General features: G+C 43.9%; 1 protein-coding gene across 1 annotated transcript in view; it reads right to left on the bottom strand.

The window, feature by feature from the left end:
- The window catches only part of cacna1g (calcium channel, voltage-dependent, T type, alpha 1G subunit), a 695215-nt gene that overhangs the window by 266938 nt on the left and 410886 nt on the right, over positions 1-17391 (bottom strand). The window contains 1 exon segment of the mRNA XM_051939241.1: positions 7247-7398. Coding sequence (XP_051795201.1) covers positions 7247-7398 — 152 coding nt within the window.

A 17391-nucleotide genomic window follows, 5' to 3' on the forward strand; every position in this document is an offset into this window, starting at 1 on the left:
ACATCATTAGAGTAAATTATGAGTCAGTTTTCAATGTCAGCTTATACTTTGTTTGAGTCACATATCTTGTCATACATGTATCCAAATGTGCGTTGTATTTTCCTTGCTTTCCCACCCCTCCCTCTTCTCCCATCCCTCCCCCTTGCCCTCCTCTGTCCATCTCAACCCGCCCGGCCAGCAGGCAGATGGGTCCCCCCTATATAGAGCCGGGTTCTGCTCGAGGTTTTTTCCCTGTTAAAAGGATGTTTTCCTTGCCACTGTCGCCTTTGGGCTTGCTCTGGGCGTCAGGCATATGGGTTCTGTAAAGCGTCTTGAGACAATTTGATTGTAATTGACGCTATATAAATAAAATTGAATTGAATTGAAATTCTGTTTTCTTCTATTTTGGTGCCTAGCATATGTTGTGTAACTGTGTCAGATCTTCCAACTACGAATGGGTAAATACAAAACACAACTCTTAAATGATAATTGTATTTACCAAAGCAAAAGAATGATCTAATACCAACTGGGCCTGCTCCTAAAACCAAGAGCTACATAAATGTGTTGAAATCTGCTGTTCTGGACACACCCAGGCCTGATTACTACCAGTTCTCTTCCATCAAATCATCCATTAAACAGACCATTTTCAGAAGCATGAAGTCAGCTGAAAGGTCTCAGTAATAGCACACTGTTCCAAAGTTCAAATTCCAGAGGAGATGAGGAAGAAGGTGATTGAAATATATTGGTCTGAGAGGGGTTACAAAGGCTCCGGGAATCCAGAGATCCACATTTAGAGATATTATCTGCAAATGGAAGACTTGGAACGATAGCAAACCTTCCAAAGTGAAGGTAATAAAGCAGCGACGCAAAAGGAATGGGTCAAAATCCCACCAGAGTGATCCCTCGGTACGAGAGGAGTTTAGATTTTTGCTGCTAAAACGGACACAATAATCCTTTAAGTTCTTTTTTTTTTTTTTAATTTTTTGTTTATTTGGAGAGGACAGGAAAGAGTACAATTTCCATAAATTATAAATATAGACACTAAAATCCTTCCATTTTTCTGAAAAACAAACAAACAAACAATTTGAATTCTTAGTTGATAAGTCAACTTTTCCATCCTAAATATCTTGATAATTATTCCAATCCAATCATCTAAGGATGGTGGAACGGGGTTTAACCATCTCCGTGTAATTGTTTTGCCAAAAGCAACTGAAGCAACTTAATCTCACTTCTTTGTTCCAAAAAGTATATACGGCCCAAATACAGAACATCAAAGCTCAAAGGAACTTGAGTATTGAAGACCTTACAGAGGGAAGCCTGGACCTCATTCCAGAAAATGTTTAACTTGGGACATTCCCAGAAAATATGGTAGTGGTTAGCAGAAATCGAGCCACAATGTCTCCAGCATGACATATGTGCATCCTTATTACGTTCCTGATAAGGTGTCTTGAAAAACCTAATAACATTCTTCCAGCAGTGTTCTCTCCAGCTCATAGAGCTGGATGCTGACAATTGGAAGGACCAGATACTGCTCCATGCCTCTTCTGAAATCTCAATCCACGATTCTCTTTCCCATTTCTCTTTTACATATAGAGTGTCGTTTTTGTCAGCATAAGAGAGGGCTGTGTACAGCTTTGAGATTGATTTAGATGGGGTCATGATTAGAGCATTTTTCAAGATATGGAAAAAATCAGATTCCACTGCAGTGAGGTTACTCAATTTACATCTGTGATCAATATATGAATACAATTGCAGGTATTTATGAAAATCTTCTTGTACTAAACCATATTTGTCCGTCAGGGATGCAAAGCTGTCCACTATGTTTCTTTGAGTAAGAGAGAGGAGTGTTGTGAGACCATACCTCATCCATGTCTTAAAGTTAGTCATGTCTATTAGGGATAAAATCTAAATCATAAGCAAACCATCTGAAAATCCTCAGCATTTTTTGTATCTCACAAGCATTAATTACTTTCTGCCAGATTTGAAGTGTGTGATTCAACCAAGGGTTCCCCAATTTTTCTAAATGACCCATTAGACTCCTATCTGAAATTACAGCTTGGATGGGGAATTTATTTGATAAATTAACCTCCAACTCCTTCCATCTAGCACTGTATGATTCGTTACACCAAAATAAAATGGGAGTTATCTGTGCAGCATAGTAATAGTTCTTTAGACATGGCAATCCCAACCCGCCTCTCTCTTTGGACAGCTGGAATGTAGCATATTTGATCCTTGGTTTCCGGCCTTGCCGAATAAATCTGGAAATCCATTTGTCCCACTCCCTGAATTGATTTTCACTTATCTCTATAGGCAGGTTTCTAAAAAGGTAAAGTAAACGTGGGAGCACAATCATTTTAACAGCACATATACTGGAGCTGAGACTCAAGAAGGGAACCAGATTCCACCTGTGCAAATCCGCTTTTATGCCGCAGATATTGGCTTGTAGTTCACCCAGAAGAGCTCGAAGAGGTCCCTAGTAAGATGAAAACCTAAATATTTAATTCTATCATTTTCCCAATTTATCTTGTATTTTTTGCATAATGTTTTTGGAACAACATAAGTGTCATTACCTGGGTTTTTGAAATGTTGACTTCATAGCCAGATAACTTTCCAAATTCAGATATAATGGACATCAATTCAGTGAAATTTCTCTCAGGCTCGCCCAGACACACCATTACATCGTCAGCGAACATTGCCACCTTATGTTCAGTTCCTCACATGACAATACCTTTAATATTTTGGTTTTGTCTTATAAGTTGACCTAGCGTCTCTATAAATAAATCCAATAGAAGTGGTGATATTGCACAGCCTTGCCTACACCCACGCTTTAGTATAAAGGTCTTAGATAGATCACCGTTAACCTTGATACGGGCTGAGGGATTAGTATATATTATTTTGATAAATTTAACATTGAAACCGAACTTCCTAAGCACTCCAAATAAGGATGGCCAACTAACAGATTCAAAGGCCTTCTCAGCGTCTAGACTCACCATGATTGATTGAGTTTTATCTTTTTGAATTTGATCGAGAATATGTAGAATTCTTCTAATATTATCAGTTGTTTGACGGTAGTGAATAAAACCAGTTTGATCTAAATCAATAAGGTCAGGTAACAGCTGTTCCAGTCTATGGGCAAAAATCGAGGTAAACAATTTGTAGTCTAAGTTGAGGACACTAATTGGTCTGTAATTCCTGCAATCTCGTTTATCTTTCCCCTCTTTCGGGATAACTGAAATAGTTGCCTCTCTCCTCGAGGGTGGGATCACTCCCTTTTGTAAGATAAAATTAAACATTTTCAGTAATAGTGGCACTAGTTCTGTCCTCAAGCAGCGATACCACTGAGAGCTGTACCCATCCGGACCAACTGCCTTTCCTGGCTTTAATCTGGTAATGGCTGCATTAATTTCCTGCTCTGATATTGGTTTTACTAAGTTATCATTTTGAAAGACTGAGAGAGAAGGAAAGTTTAATGCGTTTAGATAGTTATCAATGGAGTCCTTCTTGGGAGCACTTGGTTGGGAATATCTCTAAAATCTCTTTGAAGAAGACCTCAAAGCACTCCTGTATTCTTTCCAGTTTTGTTTCCAATATATTAGTCTTAGGGTTTTTAATTTGGTGTATTGTACTTTCTTCCTGTTGTTTACGGAGTTTGTATTCCAGATATTTTGCTGATTTTCCACCGATCTCATAATATCTTTGCCTTAAAAAAGTTAACTTCTTCTGGGCCTCCTGTGTATAAATATCATTGATTTCTCCTTGTATTTTCCTAATTTCCTGTCTTACATTGGGGTTTGGGTTCTTTATGTTTTCCTGTTGTTTCAACTTTAAGTTTGATTGAAGATCTACTAGTTTTTGCTCTTTAGTTTAGGTGAGAAGTAAGAGAGATCAATTTACCCCTCATTACTACTTTAAGCGTATCCCATAAGATAATTGGCGATACCTCACCCGTATCGTTAGTTTCTAGAATTTCTTTAATGTTTTCCTTTATCTTAGATACAATAGCAGGGTCATTAAGTATATATCATGGTAGAGACTGTGATTTGGTAGAATTGGAGTTTCTACCAGTAGAGATTGCAATTGGAGTCTCTACCAGTAGAGACTGTGATCGCAATCTGTACCAGTAGAAACTCCAATCCTACCAGTAGAGATTTGTCAGCGCTAAGGTTAGACTTTTAAGGTTAGGGTCAGGGGTCAGGGCAGGGGTTAGATTAAAAGGTCAGGGTTAGTTAAGGTTAGGGTCAGGGGTCAGATTTAAAGTTCCATCTCTACTGGTAGAGATTACAATCGCAAACTCTACTGGTAGAGACTCCAATCGCAATCTCTACTGGTAGAAACTCCAATTCTACCAAATCGCAGTCTCTACCCTGACATATATATGAGTTAAATTTCTACAGCGTAGTTCGTTTTTTCCTGTCTGTCTGCAGGGACATACATATAGGATTGTGGTCAGACAAGTCCCTTGTTAGGATATCACATTCTGTAACTCTAAACCTATCCACTGAAAACATAAAGAAATAATCCAGCCTGACATAAACTTTATATGAGCCTGAGTAGTGTTTATAGTCTTTGCTAGATGGGTACAGCTCTCTCCACACATCTATTATCCCCATTTCTATCATGCAAGAGTTGATTTTTCTTATGAGTGAATTCGAATGGTTAGTTGGATTGGAGGAGTCCAGTTTAGGATTTAGTCTGAAGTTGAAGTCCCCCCCGCAAATAACTGTGCCTTGAGAGTCCGACATCAAATCAAAAATATTTCTATAGAATAACCAGTCACTCCCGGGTGGGGCATATACATTCAATATTGTGATTTCAGACCCCTCTGTCTTTCCTGTTATCCTGATAAATCTACCGTCATCATTACTGATTTCTGAAATGTTTTCATAGCCAAGCGTGCCAGAAATGAGAGTGGCCACACCCCTTTTATGTTTAGATTTAACAGATGAGAAGAATACATATTTCAAGGCTTTCCTTCTTAACCTTAGGTGGTCAACTTGGGTCATATGTGTCTCTTGGAGTAGTGCGATCTGGGCTTTTTCTCCTTTTAGTTTAGACAAAATCTTATTCATCTTAATTATATTCATAACCCCATTTACATTAAAAGAAATAATTTTCACTGGATCATTTTGCATAGTATTATGTTTATTGACCATGTGACAAACCTTTGACAGTAGCAGGCCAATCCCCCTCAGAACAGCAACAACAGAAAATGAACACAAATATTTAGTGTAGAACTGAAACGTAAGTTCTCTTAACCAAAGTTCCCACAGTGGATCACTTCCACTGCTTCCTCTAGTGTTTGAAGGAAACCCCCTAGTTAACCACACCTGACGAACGTCAGCAGGGTTACTGCATTCGGTGCGGTATCTGGCTGGGTATGTATGTATGTATGTATGTATGTATGTATGTATGTATGTATGTATGTATGTATGTATGTATGTATGTATGTATGTATGTGGCTATGTCCGTTACGATATCGCTGCAAGTGCTGAAGTCAGGATAATCAAACTTGGCACTGAAGATCAGTCTAAGGTCCCCTGCTCAGTTGTGGAGTTACAGGTCAGCAGATCAAGTAGGAAGGGAGATACGTACGATGATCAAAATTGATACATATTGCATCATGTGTATAGGGAGGACAGGGTTTTTGCCAGTAGAGGGCGTGGTTCTGCCCTCTACTGAGGGCTCATCTAGTTACCCCCTCAGATAGGGGGCCTTCCCAAGCCCTCTTTTTCAGAAAAGAGAATTCCCAACCATTTCCACTCGACAGTTACGTATTTTTGCCTTTTTGTCCAAAAAGAAAAAAGGAGAAGAAGAAAGAAAGAAAGGACCTACATTTAGTTATCCTCCCATCTAAATACTTGCAGTCTCTCCTTGAATCCTGTAGCTCCTCGGTGTTGCCGTGGACGCTGGCCCCTGCCCGACACCACTACGAGAATCTCTGTAGTTTCTCTCTTAGAGTTGTAGGTGGTTTAATCACCTTCACCGGGAGGCCCCGGCTAGCGAGGTCCGCACTCGCCGCATCCCCTGTGTCGTAAGTTTTCGCTCCTTCTTCATAAAACACCATTAGACGGGCTGGATAAAGGGTCCAGAATCGCAGATTTTTCTCTTTCAGGACTCGGCATATTCCTTCCTCATGATCTCGGGTAGGTAGTTGTGGTCAACGCTTATCTTGTTATTCCACATAAATTCTTTCTTCTGCCATGCCAACCTAAGCACCTCTTCCTTCACAGTGAAGCACAGGAATTTTACCAAGATCGATCTAGGCCAGAAGCTGTCTGGTGGGGGGATGCTAACGCTCTGTGCGCCCTCTGAATCTGTAGTTCCATTGAGGGGGGGATATTGAGATTCTCCCGAAGTAACTTCTCGACAAAGTTGGTCATGGATTGCAATCCTGATTCCGTCCCCTCCAGGACTCCATATAGTCTGATCGTCTCCCTTCTCGAGTAGGCCTCCAGTGACGTCATTTTAAGATGCAATTTTTCATGTGCTGTTATCAACTCGGATAAGATGTCATCTGTGTTTTGAAGCGTGTCTTTGTGTTCAGAGACCCTGCTCTCCACCGCGTTGAGCCTCACATTCGCCTTGTCCAGCTCTCCTCTGATGTCTTGTAGTTGTAATTTCGTGTCATTTTGAAATTCTTTCACCTCTTTTCCAACACCTCTTAACTCTTTCAAAATCAACATTAAACTCGCTGGTGTGTCCTCATTCTCTGACTCAGCGTCATTGTGGGTGGGTGTGGGGTAAGCATCGTGGCTGGCCTCGGTGGAGCTAGCATTAGCTTCTGATGTTAGCTGCGCCTCGTCATCTTCAGCCTGAGCAGTACTGAATTTTCCGCCTCTCCTCTGTCTTCTGGACATCATTTCTGTCCCTTCTCCCTTTCCTTTGTATTTTGCAGGTTAAATAATGCACTTTGGAGCAGTTTTGATAAACTCTTGTTGAGAGCTCTCTCTCTAAGCAGCCATCCCCTCTACTCAATCCTTTAAGTTCTATGGAGGATTACTTTTAGACACGCTAAGTTTGATGTTTCAATAAATAAAACCCTCTTGTCTGACTTGCATTTTGTGTTGACTCAAGTTTGAAGATCTGACAGAGTTTACAATGAGCTGATGTCAAGACGGGGTCGAACAATTTTTCACAACACTGAATGGGGCCTTCGGGGTATTTACTTCCAATGTGATCATTTTAAATATAGAAACAGATTTAAAAAAACAGAAAAACAGGATGTATGTATCATTTCACAGTTTTCATGTTGCCAAGATGTCCTTACCTGATGACTACGATTATGCCATCAAAGACATTGTAGGGGTTCTTGATGTAGCCAAAGGGTCCGTAGACCAAAACCTTCAGCAGCATCTCCAGGGCAAACAGGCTGGTGAACACAATGTTACTGATCTCCAGGGCACTGGTCAGCTCTTCTGGCTGGAGAAACAGAAGCAAAAAGAGGGAGAAATTAATGGATTGCTGCAGCAGAACCTTACAATGTCGGATGTATTGATGATAAAACCTGAAAATAGGCAAACCGCAAGATGTTTGTACAACAACAGCATCAATACCTGCTGTACTGCATGTACATAATACACTGCCCATCCAAAAAAAGTTGTCATTTGGGTTTAACTAAGCAAATAGGTAAGAGTCTTCCATTGGATAATTGCTGAGGTGATGAATATGTTTCAGCAGGCAACAACTTAGACATATCATGTGGTCATGGAAAGGAAGTTAATCTGTTTCAGACTGGTCAAATTGTTGGCCTGTATCAAGCAAAGAAAACAACTAAGGACATTGCTACTAAAAAATCAGGTTAAGAACCGTCCAACGTATTAAAACCTGAAGTGGTGAAACATCATCTTCAAGGAAGAAATGTGATTAGAACAAGCTCTTAGATGATTGCTTCCCTGATGGCATGGACCTATTTCAAGATGACAATGCCAGGATTCATGGAGCTCACATTGAGATAAAGTGGTTCAGGGAGCATGAGACATCATTTTCACACGTGGAATGCCCTCCACAGATTCCAGACCTCAGCCCCACTGACAATGTTTGGGATGTTCTGGAGAAGACTTTTGCGCAGTGGTCTAACTCTCAAATCATCAATATAAGATCTTGACAGAAAATTAATGCAACTCTAGACAAAAATATATGCTGTGACATTGCAGAAGCTTATTGAAATGATGCCATGGTGAATATGTGTCATTCTCAGGGCTAACAGTGATTCAATTAAATATTAGTGTGCGACTTTTTTTTTTTGATGGGCAGTGTATGTCAGAGCCTAAATACAACTCAAATATGACAAATCAATCATAGCTCCTTTATTCAGCATCCACTGAACACCTACAATCTTTATCATGCACCAGCTTTGTGCTGACATTGCATGTCAGCACAAAGCTCATCAGAGGTTTGCACTGCCACTCACATCTCGATCAAACAATTGCTGTGTGTCCGTGTGTGTGTGTGTGTGTGTGGAAGCATTTGAGCGCAGAGAGAGAACAACAGGCAATGAGAACAAGCAGACAGACAAGAGAAAGAACACGAGCCTAAAGATAAAAGGCACGGCACATCCGAATGTGACACGGTATGTAAATCAGACTTCTATAACGAGTATCCATAATTACGGGGAGGAGGAAAGAGCCGGTGAGAGTGCTGTTAAGTGTCTGTGGAAAGTGTAACACCTGAGACAGGCTTCATAAGGCCTTTCATCTCTGTGCAGTAAACAGTTTACACAACTCAAACGCGGTGTCATACACACACTGACATGACACAGAGGACGGAAAGTGGTGAAGGCCTGATCTGGGTTCACATGTTCTCCATCATAAGCATGTATGTGTGTAACTGCGTATTTTACAATCTTAATATTCTGTTCAGTGTTGTGTGTGTATAATGTAGTGGTCGTCCTGGCAGAAACATTATCAACAGGCTGAACCAGGAGGTGACGTAATGCAATGTAAACAAAGTGTGTGTCATTAGGCCTGTCCTGGTGGACTGCCACTAATCACTACACACCATGACTATTTAAGCAGTGATTACCCAACACTAACGTGGATACACAGAAATGAATACAGAGGTTAGCATCACCAGCTGAAAAACAGCTTCTTGTGATGCATTATGGCACCAGTTCGTTTTGAGCCTTGAAGCAACAGTCAGTCAGTCACTATGAAATACGTCGCCGTTGCTGTTGTTACACAGTGTTCATGTCATACGGGGGGGGGAAAGATAGTGGCTATAGTGTCCCAAGGGCAATAAATTGCCATGTATGTCTTAAAGTTTTTCAGTTGACACTGATTTGTGATTCAAAAGTCAAATATTTGAAGAGCTACGCTACGACCTGGCTGTCTAGGGTAACCAGGGAGTAACAAAACAAAAACACAACAAATACTGAGTTGCAGAGGAACAGGTGGGGATTTATTATTCTGCCAAGAAACACGGCGGAGTTATGTGACGATCGGCATACGTTAGTCTATCTGTCTGTTTGTCTGTCTGTTAGCAACATTACTGAAAAACGAACTTACGGATTTGGATAAAATTTTCAGGAAGGTCAGAAATGACAAAAGGACCAAGTGATTAGATTTGGGCAGTGATGTGGCTTATAGTCTAGCTCAATGGATTTGTGGATCCAGTAATGTTGCAAATAGACAAATAAAGCAATGCTGATCATCTCATAACTCTGCTGCATTCCTTGGCAGAAAAATAATACATTCCATTTCTGCCAATAGCTTCCTCTAAAACCTATACCAAACCAAAAAGGGCAGGGAAATTGGTGTTAATTACTTTAGCTTCAGCTAAAATAAACTAAATAAATAATTTATGTAACAACAGCATTTCAGCAAAACAAACTTTTTAAATCTAAAAGTTGAAATGGGTCATACACTCAGCGCATGTATGCATAGTGAAATAAAAACTAGTCAAAATCATCCACCATCAACCGAAAACTTCAATACGAGGGTCTTGACAGCATATCTGAGTGTGAACAAGTAAACACAAGTCATTGCTTGGTATTAAGTCATTATTCCCACAAGACATGAATTTAACAAGAGGCCAAAAAGCGAAGCGAAGAGTCTATCAACATCAAGGCCTAAGATTTTACCACAACTCACAGCCTAAAGCTTTAAAACTGAATTTCACTGTTTTTTGATAAATGACTCCACTTACTGTTACTCATACCTACATGACAAAATAGGTTGTAATTGGTTGTATGAAAATGATTCACTTGAGTGTTTTCTGATCTGCAGTACATGTGGTGGATTTTTTTTCTGACTGAAACTACTGAAACCAATATTACTTGCCATTACTACTCTAAGCAAAACTGAAAAAAAAACAGGTAATTGCACAGATGAATACTTGAGGAACTAGTGTTGTTGCCAGTTTTTGGGTAGCAGTGCATCAGCTTGATTTAAAGACAAGCCGATACAATGTAGACTCCTTGACTTGATTTGCGACGTGAATGATGACTGTATTGTTTTACCACATGTTATGCATGTTAGTGTTGAATCGCCACCTTATCGCGGTGGAGGGGCTTGAGTGTCTCTGTGATCCTGGGAGCTATGCTGTCTGGGGCATAAACCCCTGGTAGGGTCTCCCAAGGCAAACTGGTCCTGGGCGAGAGACCAGACTAAGAGCGATTCAGAAGAGCTTGATGAAAACAGGCAATGGTGAAACCGCTACCTCGCCCGGGTTAGGGAAACCAGGGCCTTCCCCTGGAGCCAGGCCTGGGGGGGGGGGGGGCTCGCAAGAGAGCGTCTGGTGGCCGAGCCTTGGGGTCCTGTGGGGCTCGGTCGGGCACAGCCCGAAGAAGTAACACGGGGCCACCGCCCAGTAGGCCCATCACCTACAGGGCAGGAAGTCGGGGTTGGGTGCTATGTCCACCGGGGAGTAGGCAGGAGCGGGCGCCTGGGCGTGCTGCCCCCTGGTGATGTAGACTAGCTCTGGGGACGTGGAACGTCACTTCACTGGCGGGGAAGGAACCTGAGCTGATGCGGGAGGTGGAGCGATACCGGCTAGAGATAGTTGGGCTCACCTCCACGCACAGCAAGGGTTCTGGAACCAGAATCCTGGAGAGGGGTTGGACTCTCTCCTACTCTGGAGTTGCCCAAAGTGAGAGGCGCCGGGTGTGGATTACTCACAAGCCCCCGGCTGAGCACCGCTTTGTTGGAGTTCTCCGCAGAGAACAAGAGGGTCGCCTCTCTGCGAGTTCGTGTTGCAGAGGGGAAAACTGTGACTGTTGTCTGTGCTTATGCGCCGAACAGCCTTCTTGGAGTCTCTGGGTGGTGTCCTGGAAGGGGTACCGCCCGGGGATTCCATAGTTCTCCTGGGAGACTTCAACACTCACTTGGGCAACGATGGAGAAACCTGGAGGGGGGTGACTGGGAGGAACGGCCTGCCTGATCTGAACCCGAGTGGTGTTTTGTTATTGGACTTCTGTGCTAGTCATAGATTGTCCATAACAAACACCATGTTTGAGCACAAGGTTGCTAATAAGTGTACTTGGTACCAGAGCACCTTAGGCCAAAGGTCGATGATAAACTTTATAGTCATATCGTCAGACCTGCGGCCGTATGTTTTGGACACTCGGGTGAAGAGAGGTGCAGAGCGTCAACTGATCACCACCTGGTGGTGAGTTGGATCTGATGGGGGGGAAGACTGCCGGACAGACCTGGTAAACCCAAACCTGTAGTGCGAGTGAACTGGGAACGTCTGGCGGAGGACCCTGTCTGTAGGGTTTTCAACTCCCACCTCTGGAAGAGTTTCTCCTGCATCCCGGAGGAGGTTGGGGACATGGATTCTGAGTAGTCCATGTTCAAAGCCTCCATTGCAGAAGCAGCTGCTCGGAGCTGTGGTCTGAAGGTCACTGGTGCCTGTTTCGGCGGCAATCCAAAGACCCGCCGGTGGACACCAGCGGTGAGGGAGGCCGTCAGGCTGAAAAAGGAGACTTTTCGAGCCTGGTTGGCTCGGGGGTCTCCCGAAGCAGCTGACAGGTACCGGTTGGCCAAAAGGGCAGCAGCTGTGGCGGTTGTGGAAGCTAAAACTCAGGTGTGGGAGGAGTTTGGGGAGGCCATGGAGAAGGACCTTCGGTCGGCCTTGGGGAAGTTCTGGCAAACCGTTCGACGCCTCAGGAAGGGGAGGCAGGGCTTCGCTCAGGCTGTGTACAGTCAGGGTGGAGAACTGTTGACCCGTACTGGGGATATCGTCGAGCGGTGGAAAGAGCACTTTGAGTAACTCCTGAACCCGGTAAACACGTCCTCTATGGAGGAGGCAGAGCCTGAAGACTCGGGGGGGATCTTCGTCCATATCCGTGGCAGAGGTCGCCGAGGTAGTTAAGAAGCTCCTCGGTGGCAAGGCGCCAGGTGTGGACTAGATTCGCCCTGAGATGCTGAAGGCTCTGGACATTGTTGGACTGTCTTGGTTGACACGTCTATACAATGTCGCGTGGGCATCAGGCAGGTACAGTACCTGTGGAGTGGCAGACCGGGGTGGTGGTCCCTATTTTCAAAAAGGGGGACCGGAGAGTGTGTGCCAACTACCGCGGTATCACACTTCTCAGCTTCCCTGGGAAAGTTTACTCTAGGGTGCTGGAAGGGAGGATCCGACCGATAGTTGAACCTCGGATTCAGAAGGAGCAATGCGGATGCCGTCCCGGTCGTGGAACAGCGGATCAGCTCTTTACCCTTGCGGAGCTGCTGAGGGCGTCATGAGAGTATGACCTGCCAGTCTACATGTGTTTTATGGATCTGGAGAAGGCCTATGACCGTGTCCCCTGAGGGGCTTTGTGGGGGGCACTGCGGGAGTTTGGGGTCCCGGGCTCATGGCTACGAGCCGTTCGGTCCCTGTACGACCAAAGTGAGAGCTATGTCCGCATACTCGGCACTAAGTCAAACACATTTCCAGTGGGTGTTGGACTCCGCCAGGGCTGCCCCTTGTCTCCAATCCTGTTTGTGGTTTTTATGGACAGGATTTCAAGGCACAGTCGTGGTGGGGAGGGTTTTCGGTTTGGGAACCTCAGGATCGCATCTCTGCTTTTTGTGGATGATGTGGTTTTGTTGGCATCCTCAGACCGTGACCTCCAGCACGCACTGGAGTGGTTTTCAGCCGAGTGTGAAGTGGCAGGGATGCGGATCAGCACCTCCAAGTCCGAGGCCATGGTTCTCTGCCGGAAACCGGTGGATTGCTCCCTCCGGGTTGGGGGGGAGTTGCTTCCCCAAGCGAAGGAGTTTAAGTATCTTGCGATCTTGTTCACGAGTGATGGGAAAATGGAGTGAGAGATGGACAGGCGGATTGGTGTGGCGTCAGCAGTAATGCGGGCATTGTACCGAACCATCGTGGTGAAGAGGGAACTGAGCCGTAAAGTGAAGCTCTGGATTTACCAGTCCATCTACATTCTAACCGTCACTTATGGTCATGAGCTTTGGGTAGTGACCGAAAGAACAAGATCGCGGATACAAGCGGCCGAAATGAGCTTCCTCCGTAGGGTGGCTCGACTCAGCCTTAGAGATAGGGTGAGGAGCTCAGATATCCGGAGGGAGCTCGGAGTCGGGCCACAGCTCCTTCGCATCAAAAGGACCCAGTTGAGGTGGTTTGGCCATCTGATTCGGATGCCTCCAGGGAGACTTCCTTTGGAGGTTTTCCGAGCATGTCTGTCTGGGAGGAGACCCCAGGGTAGACCCAGAACTTGCTGGAGGGATTATATATCCCGTCTGGCCTGGGAACGCCTCGGAATCCCCCAGGAAGAGCTGGAAAGCGTTGCTGGGGGGAGGGACGTCTGAAACGACCTGCTTCGTCTGCTGCCTCCGCAACCCGGCCCCAGAAAAGTGGAAGAAAATGGATGGATGGACTATCAGTAGCATGCCTTTTATGTTAAAATAACTATCTGCAGAGAACAAAGAAGAGGACAACAGTGTTCAAAAAGAATGATTTGCCCACAGCCTGCAGTGCAGCTCCTGTCAGTCAACCCCGCTTCCTGAAAAACAAGCTTTTCTCTGTTTCATCTCACCTCTTTGTCATTGTCTCCTGTGTCTGTCTCTGGGTTCACAGATGCAGATGAACCCGTTCGTTTGATCCCGCTGCTTTATTGTGCCCATTCATTTGTACAGTGACAAGCACGGCGGCGGTGACAGCAGCAAATCCTTCATGTGCACACACACATACATCGTGTGATTAACGATGGCTCAAAGGGTAAACAAATGCATTTAGATGTTTGCGTGTTCTTTCCGATGAATGTCCTCACACACAGATTTGTAGAGACACACTTGCAGGTATATCTGAAGGTATATCACACAACCACAGGTCACACACACAAACCCACACATCGAGCTCCACTCCCATACTTATTACCATGTATGCACACATACTGTATGTTCTGTACAGACTCACACTTCTTTCCATGCACTTAAACACACACATACAGCTGCATAATAGATGCAGCTGATAGGCCAGAAACAAGAAGTACACTTTTTATGAGGTGAGACTTGGACTGCAGACATCTGGTCTTGAGACTGAGGTTCAGGTCATTAATTTTTCCCCACTGTTTCTGCTCTGCTATTGTTCCAGCTTGTATATTAGACATTCCTCAGACATCATGCTAGATAAAGCAAGATGGTAGCAAGAGAAAGAAACCACAAAAGCCGTCCTCACACAAAGAAGTGAACACAGGAACACGAGACACAGAAGTTTTAAAAACACACAGACATGCTTGTGCCACCAAAGGTTTGCAGCCACTAGCTTATCAAACAGGAGAAATCGCTGAATTGACTAATGGCCAGTGAAGTGTGCATACTACCTAGATGGAGATTAATGCGTCCACGTGTGTGTCTGTAAGTTAAAAAGACGCTCTTGCTTTTCTAATTGCTTCTTTCAATGGCTGTTTCCTGGGTAATGAGGCTGGAGGAGCATTACGAGGTAAAGTGTGTCAGATGAGGAATAGTGTAATCTGGTTATCACTAATGTAATGTCACCTAATCTGATGTGATCTAATCTAAACGGGATGCCGCACTCCACTCCAGACTGTCGGTGATGCAGCACTGTGTTTGGTGTGTGTGTGTGTGTGTGTGTGTGTGTGTGTGTGTGTGTGTGTGTGTGTGTGTGTGTGTGTGTGTGTGTGTGTGTGTGTGTGCGTGCATGTGTTAGTTTAGTCAAGCGGTTTTCTTAAGCATGGTACAGAGGAGGAAATTTCAAGCAAGAAATGGAGAATGATACCCTCACCACTGAGGTTGGCTTTGATTCAAAAATAATGTTTAGGTTGTCTGGTGCCTTATCTGAGATGACTGAATGATTAGAAAAGTCTACTCGGAGCACCTTAGTGTCATTTAAGGAAAACTATTCAGGGGTAAAGATGAGGAAATTAAATTGACTTTCTGGATCTTTTTATTGCATCTGCTGAAAGGCTAGGTGGACCTCTGAGGACTTTCTAGCTAGTGTGAAGTCACTTATCGTGATTTAACTCAATTTCTGTTGAGATTAAAGGTATAGGTCGATTTTCTGGGATGCACAGTGGGTACGGAAAGTATTCAGACCCCTTGAAATTTTTCACTCTCTGTGTCATTGCTGCTATTTGCCAAAATCAAAAAAGTTCCTTTTATTACTCATTAATGTACACTCAGCACCCCATCTTGACAGAAAAAAACAGAAATGTAGAAATTTTTGTAAATTTATTAAAAAAGAAAAACTGAAATATCACATGGACATTCATATCTAACTCACATGCTGTCCATTTCTTCTGATCCTCCTCAAGATGGCTCTGCTTTTTTATTAGAGTCCAGCTGTGTTTAATTAAACTGATTGGGCTTGATTAGGAAAGGCACACACCTGTCTGTATAAGACCTTACAGCTCACAGTGCATGTCAGGGCAAATGAGAATCATGAGGTCGAAGGAACTGCCCAGGGAGCTCAGAGACAGAATTGTGGCAAGGCACAGATCTGGCCAAGGTTACAAAAGAATTTCTGCAGCACTCAAGGTTCCTCAGAGCACAGTGGCCTCCATAGTCCTCAAATGGAAGAAGTTTGGGACGACCACAACTCTTCCTGGACCTGGCCGTCCAGCCAAACTGAGCAATGGTGGGAAAAGAGCCTTGGTGAGAGAGGTAAAGAAGAACCCAAAGATCACTGTGGCTGAGCTCCAGAGATGCAGTCGGGAGATAGGAGAAATTTCCACAAAGTCAACTATCACTGCAGCCCTCCACCAGTCGGGGCTTTATGGCAGAGTGGCCCGACGGAAGCCTCTCCTCAGTGCAAGACACATGAAAGCCCGCATAGAGTTTGCCAAAAAACACATGAAGGACTCCCAGACTATAATAAATAAGATTCTCTGGTCTGATGAGACCAAGATTGAACTTTTTGGTGTTAATTCTAAGCGGTATGTGTGGAGAAAACCAGGCACTGCTCATCACTTGCCCAATACAATCCCTACAGTGAAACATGGTGGTGGGAGCATCATGTTGTGGGGGTGTTTTTCAGCTGCAGGCACAGGACAACTGGTTGCAATTGAAGGAAGGATGAATGTGGCCAAGTACAGAGATATCCTGGAGGAAAACCTCTTCCAGAGTGCTCAGGACCTCAGACTGGGCCGAAGGTTCACCTTTCAACAGGACAATGACCCTAAGCACACAGCTAAAATAAGAAAGGAGTGGCTTCAGAACAACTCTGTGACCGTTCTTGACTGGCCCAGCCAGACCTCTGACCTAAACCCAATTAAGCATCTCTGGAGAGACCTCAAAATGGCTGTCCATCAACGTTCACCATCCAACCTGACAGAACTGGAGAGGATCTGCAAGGAAGAATGGCAGAGGATCCCTAAATCCAGGTGTGAAAAACTTGTTGCATCATTCCCAAGAAGACTCATGGCTGTACTAGCTGAAAAGAGTGCTTCTACTCAATGCTGAGCACGGGGTCTGAATACTTATGACCATGTGATATTTCAGTTTTTCTTTTTCAATAAATTTGCAAAAAATTCTACATTTCTGTTTTTTTTTTCTGTCAAGATGGGGTGCTGAGTGTACATTAATGAGAAATAAAATGAACTTTTTTGATTTTTGCAAATGGCTGCAATGACGCAGAGAGTGAAAAATTTCAAGGGGTCTGAATACTTTCCGTACCCACTGTATGGTTGGTTCAGTTTCATTCAGTTTTATTCATAGTGCAAATACATAACATACAGGATGTCATCTCAGGGCACGTCACATAGTAAGGAGAAGACTTTACAAAGTTACAGAGGAAGACAAAGCACATTCAAACAATTCCCTTTGAAGAGACTATTTGGCAGGAGTGGAAAGAAAAAACTCGCCTTCGAAAGAAAGAAATCTCTGACAAAGCCAGGCTCAGGTAAGGCAGACATCTGTCCTCCTGACTGGGTGGGGGGAGCTTGAAGGGAAGAGAAAACAGGATAGAAAGAAAGCTTTGGTGTTTTCTTGTTTAAATTTAGATGAGAAGGCT

The sequence above is a fragment of the Acanthochromis polyacanthus genome, chromosome 19, assembly GCF_021347895.1.
Source record: "Acanthochromis polyacanthus isolate Apoly-LR-REF ecotype Palm Island chromosome 19, KAUST_Apoly_ChrSc, whole genome shotgun sequence".
Taxonomy (NCBI): Eukaryota; Metazoa; Chordata; class Actinopteri; family Pomacentridae; genus Acanthochromis; species Acanthochromis polyacanthus.